This window comes from Plectropomus leopardus, chromosome 4, assembly GCF_026936395.1.
Source record: "Plectropomus leopardus strain MGB_pleo_1.0 chromosome 4, ASM2693639v1, whole genome shotgun sequence".
Classification (NCBI taxonomy): domain Eukaryota; kingdom Metazoa; phylum Chordata; class Actinopteri; order Perciformes; family Serranidae; genus Plectropomus; species Plectropomus leopardus.
The window spans coordinates 13,943,368-13,961,227 of NC_142179.1; the positions used below are offsets into that span (position 1 = coordinate 13,943,368).

General features: G+C 39.5%; 1 protein-coding gene and 1 long non-coding RNA gene across 2 annotated transcripts in view; one reads left to right on the forward strand and one right to left on the reverse strand.

Moving 5' to 3' along the window:
• LOC121943991 (uncharacterized) overlaps positions 1–17,860 on the forward strand; it is a 36,535-nt gene that overhangs the window by 10,846 nt on the left and 7,829 nt on the right. The window contains exon 3 of the long non-coding RNA XR_006105886.2: positions 6,249–6,335. This is a non-coding gene — a long non-coding RNA (uncharacterized LOC121943991). The remainder of the gene's footprint in view (positions 1–6,248; positions 6,336–17,860) is intronic.
• ptger4a (prostaglandin E receptor 4 (subtype EP4) a) lies at positions 7,566–12,376 on the reverse strand. The gene is made up of 2 exons (XM_042487627.2): positions 11,308–12,376; positions 7,566–10,611 (listed from the first exon to the last, which is right to left on the reverse strand). Exons 1-2 carry the CDS (start codon positions 12,094–12,096, stop codon positions 10,042–10,044), a joined length of 1,359 nt encoding a protein of 452 aa, XP_042343561.1. The 5' UTR covers positions 12,097–12,376; the 3' UTR covers positions 7,566–10,041.

A 17,860-nucleotide genomic window follows, 5' to 3' on the forward strand; every position in this document is an offset into this window, starting at 1 on the left:
ATCCCCCCTCTCCACTGCATGTTATTTACATCTCTTCAACTGCTGAGCTGCCAACCAATTCGCCTGGCGGCCCCCCTTTCTCTTTGTTTTGTTTTCCGTCCCTCTCTCGCCATATGTTCTGTTGCTTTTCCTCTCTTTGACCCACTTTCTCTCTCTCTACCTCTTGATTCAGTCCATTAAAACTTCTACCAAAGTGCCATTAAGCATGAGACAGTTCACAACAGTTTTATAAAAAATTAAATAATAAAAGTTAATTTGGCATAAAACCCCAACCAATTCAAGCCTAAGGGAATAGTGAGAAATTACAGCCTGGCCCGGCCCAAATCCAGCGGGTCGGATTGGGCCCAATCGAGTTTAGGCAGAGAATCAAAGCTCTGGTGTAAAAGGGACTAATGTGTCAGCTCTGTGATAGCCTGGGGACCTCTCCATGGTGTGCCTCGCCTTTCGCCCCGTGTCAGCTGAAATAGGCTTCAGTCCCTCCGCGACCCTGAATAGGATGAGTGGTTACAGATAACGGATAGATAGTTGAGATCAAAATGTAGGCAAGAGTTTAATTATCAGTGAGGTTTGAGTAAGGAGGCCTTTAGAAGGAGGACAGGAAATGGGGATGGGGCTGTTGCACCAACACTTTACTTCCCTGGCCAATAATGTTTTTAAGTTGGGGATCACTGTATTGCCTCCAGAGTGATCCCATTGCATGATGTTATAGTTATTGATTATTAATAATATGCCTTTGCAGTTTTGAATGTTATGTGCACGCTGTTTCAAACAACTAGTGATACATTTGTGACCGTTTTCCTGATAAAACTTGAGCTTGTCTGGTCAAAATAAGCATACCTAAATAACACTGACATTGGGTCAAAACAAATGAATAACTCTGTAAAGTATGCCAGTATTGTGTCTGTTTTTGTACGCAGTGATTTGTAGTGTATTGTTTTTTTAGTGCAGCGTATGCTTCTAAAGACCCTGTGATTCACCATTTTTGCTCTCCTGCTTATACAGCATGTGATTAGTGAGCTGACTTCATACATTCGTCACAGCTAACTCTGGAACACAGAGCAGCTGGCTTTGAGTTATGATGTGCTGAAATCTGAAAACATATCAGGATATAAGCAGCACTAATGCCATCAGTATTGTTTCAGAGCCCCATTTGTCAGAAAACCTCAGACTGAGGCGCAGTAATCTGATCCCCAGTGCAGAGCAGCAGCTCTACTGTATCTGAAGAAGATCTGTGGTCAAATTAACCTGTTTTGAAAATGACTAATTATTGGTGTGGAGAAATGATGAGGGGGATTTTTATTCAACGTTTAATAAGTGATTGCAGGGGTAATCATTGTTTGAGAAATGAAGGAGAAACATACTTTTATTAGGTGGTTGTAAAAAAAAAATGCTGAGCGCTCCAAGAATCACTGACTGAGGAGCAGAGTTGGCAGGAGCAGCGGTGCGAGCTGGGAAACGCTGCTGGCTTCCAGTATGTGTGAGCACGTGACTTTCTGTTGGAACATCTCTCTGTGGACCTGAAACTGTGCGGTTAAACTGTTTACCATCACACTTTGAGCTCAAATCTGACACCAACAACATTTAAGTCACTTTGCTCCCTCTGATGTGGTGGCTGCTATGACCTCAATAAAAGATTAAAGGGGAATTGTTACACTATGCTTTTCATTATTTTCTGTCATTACAATGTTTGTATTAAATGTGGCCAAAGTTTTGAATCAAATGTAGGTTAAAGTAATCTGAAAAACTTTGAGCATTAGACAGTTCTGTTACCGTTTTTAGTTTTATTTTCTTCCTTAGAGACGAGCTGACATCAGCTCCTGACTCATTTTTTTATGCAGTCATCTGTTTCAGGTACACTGCTGCAAATTTTTACATTATGTAGCCTACACTGCTGCATGTAACTACATGCTAATATCAGGGAAACGTAATCTGGGTTGCCAATATTATTAATTTCTCCACAATTTTGTACCATATTTCTGCTGAAACATGTCCAGTTGCAGAGATTTTGGTTTAGACAGTGATGGGCACAGAGATTTTCTTCACAGTTTTGGTTCCTTCATGTTGACACATGTAAATGTATTGAGCCTGTCAAACCTTTGACTTTTCATACTTTTTGCAAAATGAAACTTTATCTGTGACAAGCACATGCATGTTCAACAGCTGCCTGTGCCACAAAACTTATTTTCAATACATCACCAGTCATGAAATTTACAATAATAAAAAAAATCATTGTAATGCATTTCAGTATCCTCAGTATGTGGGTAGGCTATGTACGATACTGTTTTTTCATGTTTTTTAACTGCTTTTTAATTGGTCTTTTTTCATGGTAGAAAGTGCGGCTGTTCTTCGTTGCAGTCATTCCCTGGCTGCAGTGACAATGCAGAGACGGAAGCATTGCATACGTTAACCGATCAGAGCAGACTGACTTTTTCTGTGGCATAAAGAGAAAGGTGCTAAAATCGAGCGTTTCAGACAGAGGGTGAATACAGGTGTTTCAGCAGACAGTGTGAGGGAAAAACGTGGTTTTTGAGCATTAAAGCATGAAATCATGTTCTTATAGAAGTGTAAACCTAAAAATGAGCATATAGGTTAACCTTTAACATAACAAACTGACTGTATTTTTTTAACCTATATGTGCAGCATTATTATTAAATTTATGTTAAAGGAATAGTTTGACATGTAGGAAGTCCAATCATTTTCCTGTTTTGCCACAAGTGAGATGAAAAGATACATTTTCTCATGTGCAGTAAATATGAAGTTACTGCCAGCAGCTGATTAGTCTGGAAACAGAGGAAGGGAACAAAGTGCACCTCTAAAGCTCCCTAATTAACACATAATATCTAGTTTTAATCTGCACAGTTTTCCCAAAACTTCCAGGAATTATTGCACTTGGCAAAAATACTTTGACACAACTTCCTGTAACAAGGTGTTGTTATTCTTAAGATTTTGTGCAGCTCAAACAAAAATAAATAAGATATAATGTGCTAATGAATGAGTTCAATGTGCTGATAGGTGGATTTCATCACGTATGAAAAACATAAGTAAAGCTTTCTTGTTGCTTTTTGCCTCTTTCTTACATATAAGGGGACGACATATGAGATCACGGCTAGATTTGAACCTGGAGTGCGGGAGGTGCAGTGTCAGCTGACTCATTTATTTCAATGGTTAATGTTTCATTTTGACCCCCTGCAGCCTGTTTCCTTAGTAATATGTAGTTTGAACTTGCGATAAGAATAATCTTGAGGTCTGTCTGATATGAGTCAGTGAACTCTCGACCTCCTGAAGTTGTTTGACTTGAAGTGTGGAAAATACTCAGATAGATGTGACCCTTGTGAATACACCCACACTCGTATGTAATGACACACACATATCAATGCCATCACCAGATGCTACAATGCTTTCACTGCAATCTTACACTCTCCACAGGAGACATTTCCTGGAAAAAAAGCTTTTATATCAGAGCTCTTATATCCACTTCTACACTGAAACACTGAACAAAAACATTACAAACAAGTTTATTTAAAAGTCTATGGCTCTGTGTCTGATTGGTTCATCATCTGACAGGTCATCTCATGTGGTTAAGTTTTTCCTTGTTGCTTTGGTGTTATATAACAGCGAAGATCAAAGTTACCAATTAGCTGCTAATTTCATGGGAACTTGGTGGTGTACATAATTCTGCCTTAAAACCTTTGATATAAGTCGCTGTGCATACTGTATATTTGTGAGGGATTTAACAGAGTCAGCAGGGTGACTAATTCCTAGCCTGGAGCTGTTCGCATTGCCGTCCCCAAACAGACTGAACATGCGGCCATGTTGCACTGAGCTCTGTCGTTACCAGAGATAGTTAGATATATTAGACAATGTTGGTTCAAATGAAGATGTTATAATTAAGGCAAGATTTTACGAAAAAAAGTGGTTTGTTGTTTGGATTTGACAGGTTTCCAACTAGAATTGGATTTGCCTGGTTGAACAAACATTCATTAAAATAATGTAAAATAGATACAAAATAAACTATATAGTTTATAATAAGGCATGGCAACAAATGCGTTTGGGCTTTAACTGTACAGATGTTTAAATATATGCTCTTAGATTTCTCCTACAACCTTAAAAGAGCACTTTTGTAATTTATTGTTGTCTTTGGGTAGTAGAGTTTTAGTCTGAAGTAATGGCCAAAAAATCTGACCTCATCCCTCTTTGACATATTTTGGTGCTTGCGCAGAGGCACAGGCATTATTATAATAACACCTGAGGCAGACTTTTGTGTTGTATCTTGATGCAGAAGTGTGCTGTGGTTAGTTTAGGCAACAAAACTACTTAGTTGTGGTTTGGAAATAATCATGGTTGATGATAATCATGTGAGATGACTCACGTAAGGGGTCAGAAATTCAAATCACTCGGTTATGGATCGCACATGTCGCCTGAAAAACACTCGGCTCTGAGTGGCACAGATATGACTGAAAGAGCACATTTGTCACTTAAAACACATGAAAAGCCAGCCCGTTCTCATTCCAAACTTGTAAAATACCACCATTTTGACAGTGCTTTCGACGAAAGTTTGCAATGCCAAAGGTCACCTTTCATCCACATGAAACACCATTAGGCGAGACAACATTGTTGTGAAAACTTTGGGTGAAAGCGCTGCTGGACAGAATTGGTCATGGCGTTCTTATACACCGACGGGCCGTCAGACGGCATCTGCTGTGTCGGCATGATACGCCTTCAATTGAGAACACGTCCACACATAACCTGTTGTATCAGCATGAAACATGGCAAGGCTGCGTCAGATTGAAACACTGCTGGTAACGTTGTGATTTAAGGAGTTCAAGGGTGCCTATAGGGCGGGCAGGAGGGGTGTTTGATGGGTCCAACAAACCCCAAACTTTCATGAGGAAGTCCGGTATTTTCTTTCTATCTGAATGTGATTGGGGTTTTTTTTCTACACCCTACCATATGCCTCCTTCTCCTAATCCTAACCATACTTGCCAGCATGTGCTGTTGTTGGCTTCACAGTGTCCCACCATGAGCTTGATGCAGAAGGATACCTAGAGCGTGATATGTAGATGCAGAACTCCACTGCAAAGCGTCAATATGTAACAACTTACAAACAAACATGTTTCAAAAGCCACAACCAGTGTTGTTGTTTTTTGGTCTCAAACTTCGGTCTCGCTGTTCAAAGTCTTGTGCTTGTTGGACCCATCCACCTCCTCTCCCACCCACCCTTACGGGACTTGTGCACTACGTCTGTTGTGCTTAGGGTCTCATAAGAATGTGGATGTGTTTACATTACGCGGTGTGTGTGCGTGTGTGCGTATGTGTGTGTGCGTGTGTGTGCGTGTGTGTGTGTGTGTGTTTGTAATGAGGGCTTACTGTAAAACATTTAAAGTCTTGAGCGGGATAGGAATAGTGTCCCTTTAAAACAGTGATGGTGAACTGAATTTTGTTTGTAGTGCTCATAGCATTTAAAAAATAATTAGTATTTTTAACTGACTGCAGCTGTGGGCAGTTTTCTTTACAAGCCTTTGGCAAAAATCTTAGATCCTGGGAAATAAAAACCAAAACTACCAGAAGTGACCACTTCAGCATCCAAATTTATCACCAAACAAGGCGTCATTTTCCTGAGAGTACATTAGCACTAAGATCATATTGCTTTATGGGCGTCACATGGACAAAGGATGATCTTGGCACTAATGTGAGAAAAACACACTGTAGAGAATCATGTTTTCTCTGAAATCACATTTCCTGTTTTCTGCATCACTCGGGGGAAGAAGCACACGGCTCTTACACCACCGTCAGACATTCACCAGTCTCTGCATCAGTTCCTGGGCTGGTAGTGGCGTGTTACCAGATGGGGATTGTTCAGTGTTCTTTTTAACGGATTGTGACAGCAGATGTGGAGGAGCAGCAGGTGTTTTCTGCTGTTTATCAGTGAGCACATGAGCGGACAGAGTGTCACTGAAGGACCCTGCTGATGTAAAGCAGCTTCACAGGTTTCCTTCACTGTTCATAGATGTTCATGTCAACTTGACCTAGGAGCGTCTTGCCAAAACATCTCCACCTGTAATCCTGACAAGTCCCAGAAAAATAGCATTCATTTACCGCTAAGTGTTAAAAAAAGACTTGTGTTAGACTCATTTCTAAGAGCTGAGGTCAGTGAGGCTATTCTCATTTGCACTGGATGTGAATGTACACCTGTTCACACAGACTGTAAATATCAGCCTCATTGTTTGTCCATTTATGCATTTAATTAGGTAGCACAGACTGGTGAGGGCAAAGAGGATCAAGTGGAGAGCTTGTTCTCCGAATCACAGTTTCCCGACAGTCCATTCGCCTGTTATGTAAGTATTACATCAACCTTTCTAAAGTGACGTAGTATATAAGCTGACTTTTTTTTTACATCTCAGTCTTTACAGCATGGGTTAAAAGGAGTTTGTATTTTTACTGAGACATTGCTGTGTCCAATCAGGATAGAGCCAGGAAATGTGTTTTTTTTTTTTTTTTTTTTTTAAATAAGATATTGCTGCTTTTCCTGCTGAGATAGTGCCATTAAAAAGTGGTTGTTTTTCACTAAGGCGTTGCCGCCTTAGCATCTTGAATAGTGACATGACGAGTTGTTATCCACAGAGACATTGCTGCATTTCCTGCTGGGAAAGTGGCACAAAAGGTGGTAATTTTTTTAAAGACATCGTTACATTTTCAGCTTAATTTACGCCACCAGAAGTAGTTGTGTTTTTTTCCACAAAGCCATCACTTTGATGCCAGTTTGGATTGTGCCACCAAATCCAGATAATTTAAGCCAGAACATGTTCTTTTTCTAACCAAAACAAAGTGTATTTTTGCCTCAACCTAACCAGACATTAATGCCAACATTTATTCCGGCAATTAGGTTGACGCTACTATACAGTGCCATTTTTCGCAGTTTAATTATTTTGTGTTTTTCCCAGAGTCTGGAGGATATTCTGACACTATCTTTTAGGCGTCTCTGCAACGTGTTTGTCTAAGCCACTAGATTGCTTGTTTAAGCTTAATTGTGATGAATTGGAGCCTTAGATAGTGTTTATTGTTTCAACAAAGAAGATCTCTCAGCCAGATCTACTTCCTGCGACCCAGATATTTTCCCCTCAGACTAAAACTCTGTTTCTGTGTGTGTCTGGCAGTAGTTATTTGACACATTACCAAAATCCAGAAGCTTCCTGTACACTAAGAAAAATCGTAATTTTACGTAACCTTACTCTGTTGTATAAAACTTTTGTTTATTTGTCTATAAGCTTTGGGGCCTTTTCTTCTCAGGGCCATTTGTCAGTGCTAATGGGGGTCATGAGATGATCTCAGCAAACCTTTACAGGAAAAAAAGAGTGTGAGAAACTTAGTGCTCATAATATTAACTTCCGCTTTATGATGACAACATATGATGACATGTCGAAGGTCATGTTTTCTGTGAAACTATAGTCTCGGCATTATTTAAAGTTGCATTATAAAATGTACACATTTGCTTTCCTTAAGTTACAGCTCAGTTTTGGCACACATCAAGTCATGTTTACAGATATGAAAAGTGAAACAACAGCAACTATATGTTCACATATTTAATTATACATTACAGTATAAAAAGAATGAAGAACACATTATAACAAAATAAAGTGCATAATTAAAAAATAAAGAATTAAACAATAAATTAGAAGACCTTGTTTAATAGGCCACTTTTTCTGCCAAACTCTACCTTTAAACAAATATAACTGCAGTCTCAAGGGGTGTGATTTTATCCACACTAACAAGCTTGTCTAAAATTAACAGCAACAGGAGAAACAAGCAAGGCAAGAATAAAATCCAACATGAAGCAAGAATCTGGAGCTGATTTAATAACAGGGAAACGGAGGCAGTCTGTGTGCTTCAAAGCTGCTGTAGCTAAGACATAAAAGTCATTTGAGTGGAAAAGCTCAAACAAACGGGAGTTTAAAAGTTCAGTCTATTTTCTGTAAAGATGAGACAGCAGCTGAAGGTGCCAATTAACTAAATTAAGATATTAAAGTGGAAATCTGCCATTGGAAAAAACGTGTCACAGAATCACAAAAACTGACAATTTTCTGACAGTTTGACTAAACAATTAATGGATTAACAGCAAAATAAATGATATTGAAAAAAAAAAACATTAGCTGCAGCTTTAACAGTTAAAAACCATTTTATGAAGTCCTGATTTTCTCTGTTAGTTTTGTACAATAAGATGAGCATGAGTATGATCTTAAGGGGGGATAATCCCTTTAGTGTTGTGATTTATCAACTAAAACCTTCTCCTAGAGAAGAATAATTTCATTTCAAACAATACTTTACACAACATACATCATCTACAACGCCATTTTTTTCACATGCACAGTGTGTTAAAATATATTCATCTTAATACTCTACGTTAAACAACGTTTGTCTATCTTCACACCAAATTTTCTGAAGCTACAAAAAAAATCTGTGGTTAAATTTCCTGCGAAAATGCCAAATACCAGTTCTGGATATGGCAATTTGTGTTTTCACAATAGCCACCATTGTTAGCAGCCCCTTCAAAATGAGGAGTTGTCATGAAACGCTATTTTTTTAATGTGAAACTGCTTTATTCTGAACCTCCTGAACGTCTGGGTCTCAAGTTGTCAATAAAAAAAGGCGAGCACACATTAGCAGGTGCTGGGCAAGTGCACTGTCTGCAACACAGTGTCAGAGAAAGACTGATTTGGTGTGTGAAACTGTTATTCAGTCTTTCCTGATTTTAATCACCGAGTTCGTTTGGTTTAGAAAAAGAGACCTCTGGGTAAAAACTTTCAGAATAATGAACACTGTAGGAATCCCCTGGGTTTATTTATACTAAACTTTACTAACAGAGACCGATAGAGCCTTCTGTCTGTACTCTGCATTCATTTTGTCCATATTTGTGCATGTTTTCTAAAAGCTTACAGACAAAATTGAGTAGAACCACCAGAGATTGTGGAGACAGTGTAGCGTAAGAGAAGTCAACGAAATTTAAATAATGGCAGAAAGGCACAAATCAGTAATATATAATACCATATAGTAATGTATGGTGAAATTGGAGAAAATATTTCTCCGTCCACATGTTGGGATGTATATAATGCCGTATATACCTCCATGGTATCGAGCACAGACTCTGCTTAAAGGTACAATATCATGACCACCTGCACCATCGCCATGTTTGTTGTTGTGTGAAACAAGTGACTCTGCCCTCTAGTGCCACTTATTGGCTGTGTCTATGCCTATGGACAGTGACTTTTACAACATATGAAACAGATGGATCTTTTTTTTTGTAGATAAAGGGAGTATATATGAGCCTTAAGCAGGAGACGTTTCAGCTGGTTGCAATCTGTAACCCTCATCGCTATAGATGCAACTTAATCCCCCTAAATGTTGCACATGGGACATTTAATAACTATGGCACAGGAATTTTTGTACCCTCATTGTAGGATGGAAAACCATTTTTTTTCAGTCATTTGACATATTTGTGTGTATTCCAGGAATAAGGAACAAAAACGTTTGTGTTCACCACATAATAATACTGCACTGTACATTAGTCATGGAACTAACACAACATGTCCTTCAATAAGCACTGTACAATAGAGTTTGTTACACAAATCAATCGCACATGCCACTGATTACTCATTGGGATCACAACCAATACTATTTCATTTACTGTATTGGCCACAAGTGTGTGACTCAGTTATTCTTAACAACTGAGCCTGATCTACTTTACAGTAAAGGTTTCCACAATGATTGAGCAAAGTAGATGAAATTAGGAAGAATCACTTTTCCATCACTGACACTTGAGTCATTAAGAAGTGAGTGATCTCTGTTAGACCAACATGTGTTTTGGGCAAAATGACAGAATCTGCACACACAGTCAGAGATAGTCATCACTTGAGGTAGCTTAGTGCTGAACCAGAGAACAACAGGACGATAAAGCTCACAGTGCTTCAAGATCATCTGTCTCTCTTTCTCGCTTCATGTGTCTGACCTCACAAGGAGAGTCATTTATTATTTTTATGTGCCTTAGAGTTAGATGCATTTTTCCTCCACTGTTTGAGTGCTCAGCGACACCTGAAGTGCTGGGTCTTTCGGGCATGGCAGAGCAGAGAGGTCCCTAACTATATTTGTCCCTTCACCACTCTGAGCCTCAACGCTTCCCTGCTCAGACGAATAAGAAGCTTTTGAGTCTTTGACCGATGCAGGTTGTGAACCAGAGAGTCTGTCTGCTTTATGGCAGCTTCCTTTGTACCCTTCACTCCCCTCTGGCAGGTAGAGGAAGGTCTGGGAGCTGCTGGTGAAGTCTCGTAGGTCGTGGGAAACAAGGGAGTGTGAGTCCCGGTTAGAGATGACCGAGGATAGTTGCTGAGCGTCCATACAGTGAAAGTTCCCTTGTCTCTGTTGCCTCCGTGCCCCCATCTTGCAAAATAAGCACTTGATTTTCTCGATGAGCTTTAGAAGAACAGCCTTACGGAGTAGGATGTAGATCCAGGGGTCAAGAATGGGGTTGAAGGAGGCAAAGCGTATCGCTCTTAGATCTGGGTTTTTGTCCAAACGCAGCTCCACTGGAGTCTTATACAGCTGGTTCAAAAACACCTGAGCCTGCAAGAGAAGAGAGAAAAAGAGGTTGAGTCGCTTAATAAATGTTTTAAACTCTGTGTGTGTGTGTTTTAAGGAAGAGTGAGAAACACACGACTAACAGCTGAAGCAGAGCAGGGTTGGGAAATCCAAATAGAAAAATGTTTGAACTTTCTCTCTAATCATCCTCTTGGATTTGGATCAAATTTCATGCACTGATATGAGACAATTTCTGAATAAGCGAGTCTTGCGTAAAACGTGCGCAATGGATAGACTGATTAAAAACGATTGCAGTGGATTAAAAAGAGCAAGAAAAAGTTCACAAAAACGACATTTCTGCATAAAAGAGCCATGCGTAAAACGTGCGCAGTTGATAGGCTGAAAAAAACGAGTACGGGTATTGAATTAAATAGGGCAAGACAAAGTCTACAAACGACAACACAAAGATCTGTAGTAAATCGTGCATAATGGACAGGATAAACAGAGACGAGAGTACAAGAGTAGTGGTTCAAAAAGGCAATAAAAAAGACATTTGGGCGTAAAAGATCAGTGCGTAAAACGTGCGTAATAGATAGAATGAACAAAAACAAGACTACGAGAGTAGTTATCTTAAAAGAGACGTGGGAAAATTTTTAATTACCCATATTTGTGCGTAAAAGACCAATGCCTCAAAGACAGAAATTGCCCGCAGGGCGCAGGGGGGAAAAAAAGATAACTTACGACAAGTGGGATGGAGCAGATAAGCACCACTGCCGACGTGCCTATAAGAAGAATGACCATCTGGATCTCTGCTCCTGCCAGACGTCCAAAACTGCGTCCTCTCCTCGGCGGGTCCACGTTCACGTTGCGCCCCAGATCAGTTCCCAGCGACATTCTGCGCACGAAGCGCCGGTGCATGCGGATTAGAGCCCCGCACACCAGCACGTTACAGATAACAGTGGTGAGAATAAGAAGAGAGCTGAACCCCGCATACATGTAGGAGTAGGCGGCATCGCTGGTCTTGTTGCTCCTCCACTCTAAAAAACACCAAGTTTGTGGGTACTGTTTTTTCACCTGCCCAAAACCGACAATCGGCAGGGCGCAAAAAAGCGCGTTGGAGATGTAGATCGCCAGGAGAGTCAGCCCCGCCAGTTTTTGGTCCACATAGTCGTTATAGAAGTAGGCATGATTTATGGCGATGAATCTCTCCACCGACATGGCACAGATGATACTGAGCCCCGCCAGAGAGAAGAAGAGCAGGGTGAATCCAAAGTACTGGCACAGCGGGTCCTCTCCGGGCCATGAGCCTTTCACGTAAGTGGCGATAGTGACCGGACTGGCCAGCAGTGTGCCCAGAAGGTCCGTTACCGCCAGTCCACACACAAGCGTGTAAAACGTGGTTTCTTTCTGTTCTTTACGCGTTTTACAAAGAACCACAATGGCGATAACGTTCCCAACCACCCCGAAAATAAACATAATGGACGGGATGGTCGGGACCATCGTCCTCCCTGTCATCGATTGATTATTCATCGTGATGTCCTTCTGCCGCAGTTCAAGGCGAGTGAAACAACTTCTCTTAGCGCCAGTATTTCCAGTCCAGAGCAGAAAAGTTATTTGCACTTGAAAGAAGCAACATTGTCAAAGCAGGAAAAAAAAACACTTTGTACCTTATCTTAAAACTTAAAAAAAGTTCTTCCCCCTGCAGAGCATCATGTGGCTGCTCCTGTGGTCACCGACGGTACCTATCAGATCCTCAGATGGCTCTGTAAGACATAAGCACATGTATCTCACCGGGACAGAGAGATAAAAGCAGGCAACAGACACCAAGTGACTTCATTAGAATAAAGCTCTGCCTTCAAGCTTCCTGCAGGGTTCAGTCCCTCCCCCTCATTTCACCTCTCAGGCCCCATCAGCTGTTCAGTCTGGTGCATGAAAGCCCTTGGATATACAGTATTTTGTAGCAACATTATACCTAACTTAAAATCACAGCAAAATGTGTTCAATATGGTTTGGCAGTAATACTTTAAACATAATACACAAATTAGATCCTAAAAACTCTTTAAAATATTAAAATTAATATTAAAATTTGTGCTTTTAAAGTAATCATAAAGCCACCAATTGATGTTTTTACATTTTTGGCAGTTAGTTGAGGCTTGTATTCTGAGAGAAATGAATAACCATAAAAGAAAAAAGCAGAGTAACCTACAAATAAACTTGAAAAACAGTAATAAGAATAAATTATAGAATAAAAATGTATGGTAAAAGCAAACAACATAATACATTTTTTAAAAGCTTATTTTGATTAACTTTGAATAGTCTTCCTGGTCTGGAAGTACGAAGTCATACCCCCACAGGTTGTCTGTACTATATGTGCTTAAATACACGATGATGTACCTGTTTTTTGTTTGTTTGTTTTGGTGTTTTTTGTTTTGTTCTGTCACCTGTCTGTTCTTTTCCTTCCATTTCTCTTTACATTTCTTTTGCACCTTACGGTAATAGCTAATATAGATGTCTGATAAACTAAAACATCTCTATAAATAAAGTGTTAAAAAGATTATTTAAGACATGATAGTAAGCTACAGTAGAAATCTGATATTAAAATATGTTTACATTTATACAAAAGACACTCCTGAATAATTCTCCAACTTGCTGTAACAATAAAATAAATAATTCAGTCAAAGGTTATCCTGAATCGATTTCCTGACAATCATCTCATAATAAGATTGATTTGGGATCAAGGCTCATATCTTTGTTTACTCTGTGAATATGGATACAAATCAACAAAAGGTCAAACAACTAATCAACTGTTTACCAAATGTTATACAAATATATTCATAAACCTGTCAGATGTTCTGCTGACAAAAAAACTGTTGATAGAGACTGTTTCTATGATGGTGTTGTCACAAGAACATTTTAACAGATCAATAAAATTCAGTCCTCTAACACATTTTTTTTTCCAGTAAAAACATATGCAAATGACTACAGCATAATGTGATTTGTGCGCGACATTTATCGTAAAACAAATAAACACGCCATCCTGCAGTGAGACAGCGATGACGCCAGTGTCCCTGACATGATGGGAGGTCCTGTGACTTAAACTCCAAAACAAAACATGTTGTTATTCACTCTATGTAGCGTGGACTCTGTTCATAAAAGAAGACAAAAGAAGCTGAGATCTCCTCCATGTTTGATTAAATCCCCTGAGGGTTGTGAGATTAATTTAAAAAGCCACAGGTGGACCAGAATGAAAGGACCCCTTTGAAAACATATTATGTTTATCCTGAATATAAAAGCATCATTAAGATGAATCAGTTTTTTAACACTAAGCTATTTATTTTTCACCATGTTTGATTGTGATTATTGCTGTTACATATAAACACCATCAGCCTGTTCTCACTTCCAACTCATCAACCACCGACACTCTTTACAGCGTTATGATACCAAACACAACTGCGGCTGTTTCTGACGCTGCAGGCACCTGCTATACTATAAAGGGCGAGAAACTTTGTCTAACCTGCCCACCCGTCTGCATAACAAACTCCAGACTTTCACCTGGGAGCCCACTGTTCATTTCCCATGTGAAACCAAGTCTATGTGACGTGATGTTACATTACATCAGTAACAACTGCACTTAATTTAAGTCAAACCATGATGATTTATTCTAAACCTAACCAAATGCGCTCAGTGCCTAAACTTCAGGAAGTAAACCTAAAAATGAAGCGTTTTACAAACATTGTAAGTTTATCTTGAGAAAAGATTGCATGCATAGCTACCAAGCACAAACTGTACATCTCCTGTGAAATTGTGTATTTTGAAAAGAGGTGGTATGTGATGAGATGGGAGTTGAGATTGCCTTGCCACAATTTGTAATTAATAACAGGGTTCGCATGATTTCATAAATTATCCACGTCTATGACAATTGGCTCAAATCTTTTTAACCTCTCAAAATCCGGCAAAACCTTTTGGTTTACATTTTGTGGTTCAACCAACACCAAATGTTTTGACACACACAAAAAAGAAAAGCCACTGACCACTTATTTTGCGTCATTCACAGAGCCATATAGAAACTTTGATTTGATTAGACACCAAATGCTGCAGAACTTCAGTCAATGAGTGAGGAAGACATTTTAGGCCATCTTTGATTTCGCATGTCTCTATGTGACTTTTTGCAACTGTTCCACTGTTTCCACTCAATTTCCAATTATCAATGATCATCTGAAATGTTACCTGTGTAAAATTTTCAAACAATTCATAACAGCATGGTCAAACACAGGGTGGTCTATTAAATACCATTATCAGAGAAGCTTGCACAGCCAATATTAGTAGTAGTAGTAGTAGTAATAGGCAGTAAATATCCAAGTGAATTACTTTTTAGCTTGGCCATCACCGCTGGTCACTTGACCCTCGTCCTGCAGGTTGTTATGCTTTGCTGATAGTTGCCCAGGAATCACCACCACTCAGTTCGATTTAAGGGCAAACATGAGGCAAACACACACTGACCTGACTAAACATCCTCTGCTTTCTGTGTAAGCAGTGGACATTAGGTGACCGAAAACTATCCATTTTATTACTTTTGCAGCTTGAGGTTGTGTTGAACTCAATTCATGTTTTTGTTGTTTAATATCTGAGTGACTAAAATGTTTGCATTCCTCATGATTTCCATGACTGTTAAATGTAGTATGGCAGTTCTCGATCATGACTCTCTGACAAACAAACCACCATCATCACCATGTTCATGTCAGCAGGGTTTAGCTGTGCTGATGATGTCAGCAGTGCGCTGGGCCCACGTGTGGCTGTCTGTGGTCTGTGTGTGATTTCGATATCCCTGAGCGATCTCACAATTGCATCACTTTTGAAAGAGCAACATGGGCTTGTTGTCAAATTAGTGGGATTAAGCTCTGTACTTACTAAGTCCGCTACTTCAGGGTGTTTCTTGCATGTAGCTGGACTGTGGCTGCTTTCGCAGAACATGTTGAACTCTGAGGAACCGAGACCCTGAGCCCTGCCGCCTGACGTCATCCCACTAGACTGACCCTGTGCTCTTGGAAAAACACACTTGTTGTTTTCTTTGTTGCCACCTTCTGTTATTTATTTTAACACAGAAAAGGGGGAAGCCCGCCGTGATTATGGGCGTAGTATATCCTTGGAAAAAAATGATATTTTCCTACGCATGTCATTCACAGCAGACTAATTGGCCTTAGCTTGTCAGCCCTTTGAAAAACAGCTATTACATAATGTGTTTGTGTGCGTATGCCAGCCTGTGCATACATATAAAATATGATTTCAGCCTCCTGTTGTGTTTTTCTGTATGTCTGGCTTCAAGCCTTGCAGAATGTTCTGTAAGCAGATTTGAAAGATTAGGCTCCTCATGAATGTGCTTTTCCTGGATTTGTTTGTTGAAGTCAGATAACCTGCAGCATGGTTGCACTGCAGACTCCGAGCAATGACCACCGGCACTGCTGAAAGAATCAATCTTCCTGTCAATACAACTTCTCTGTACTGTGGAGAGACAATCGCACTGCCGAGTGGGTCTGTCTGTGTGTGCATTTGTTTTTTTTAGTAGACTTTGTAGTTTAAAGAAAGCAAAGGAAAAACAATTTCCCAAACACAGCATTTCTTCCAGTGCTTTAATTCTTGTCCAAACAATCACTACATTGTGTCTTTGTTGGCACTATAGACTCTTATATCCTCAAAGTGGTGCCAATTGGTGGAAAACACTCAATTTTTCTCCTGCGGTAGCTCTGAGGAATCTGACTTTATTTCTTAGAACAAGAGGGACAATTACAACGAGGGAGGAAAACTAGAAATGCAATCACAGGTGTGTGGCACTTTGTATTTGCCACAGTGTTTATGTGTAGTTCTGGATGATTTCCCCTGCAACAATGTGTCTGTGTTTTGGTTTAATGCTTGGGTTGAGCCTATGATTTATCGCCTGAGATTACGGTTTGCCACAAGCCTTTTTGTTTAGAAAAAACAACAGCTAAGTGCACAGTAAAACATGATCTCTGTGGACGTGCACAGACACATTCTGTAGCTTGTAGGATTGGTCAGAGGAAACTGTCTTCTTTCCAGGTGTAATTCTGCATAATGTGTGCCGGGACGCTCTGCTTTCTGTACACACCCTCACATTTAATACCTTACAGAATGACTCTGTACAAGCACAATTTACATTTTTGTCAGTGAACAGACTTTTATGCTATTGAAACTTTAACAATAAATAGAGAAGACATAATATTCACTGTGATTATAGCTGTCTATCCATAATGTTACAATTCTCATTTTTTTATGAGCTCCCAATTGGCTTAAAGGAATAGTTCAACATTTTGGGAAATACATTTATGCTATATCTTTCATGTCTGTACAGTAAATATGTAGATGGAGCCAGCAGCTGCTTAGTTTAGCTTAGCATAAAGACTGGAAACAGGGGGAAACGGCTGGCCTGCTTCTGTCCAAATATAACTAAGTCCAACTACCAGCACCTCTAAAGCTCCCCAACCAACATGTTACATCTTGATTCTTTAATCCGTACAAAAAACAAAATCTTTGCTGAAAGCCATTGGTGGTATCGACTTATGGAAGTTGCTGGTCCAAGCTTTATGGTAAGCTACAACATATACAGAAAATGAGTTCAATATTGAGCTAACTTTTGGCATAAAGGGAATAAGCAGCATATTTCCCAAATATCAAAGTAGTCATTTGAAAATTTTGGTTGTTTTCAAAGCTAAAAATTAACTTTTACCTAAAGTTTCAAGTTGTTTATCATATTTAGTGCAACTTAATCACCATAAAAAAATGTTAGCATTGTTCATTTTGGCAAACCACAGATAGGCCAACGTCTCTTTGTACGTTATCATGTAACAAATACATTCAAATCTTACATTTAAACATTGCTGTGGTTCATGTGTGGTTAGAAGGAGTAACAAAAAACGCTTGGCTATGGTTAGGAAAAGATCATGTTTAGGCTTAAAAATTCCAGCTTTAGCGGCACAATAATGGCTCCCTTTTCGAGCCATTATTGTGCCATTGTCTCAGTAAAAAAAAAATACTGCTTTTTGTGGCTCTGTCCCAGCAGGAAACACAGTGATGTGTTGGTTAAAAAAAAAAAAAAAACACTTTTCGTAGTACAATCCTGTCAGGAAACGCAGCTTATCGTGGTACTGTCCTTAAAGTAAAAATAGCAATGGGTGACCAAAAACAATCAAGCTTGGAGACTAAGCTTTGTAGTGAAACAAATGAAAACACGTAGCAGCCTGGAAGGGTGCAAAACACCTATTCATTTATTTATGACCTATAT

Coding starts and splice junctions, on each gene's coding strand:
- ptger4a (XM_042487627.2), bottom strand. CDS start 12,096: ATGAATAATCAATCGATGACAGGGAGGACGATGGTCCCGACCATCCCG. Junction 10,612..11,307: donor TCTGCTCCATCCCACTTGTC/GTAAGTTATCTT, acceptor CTTCTCTTGCAG/GCTCAGGTGTTTTTGAACCA.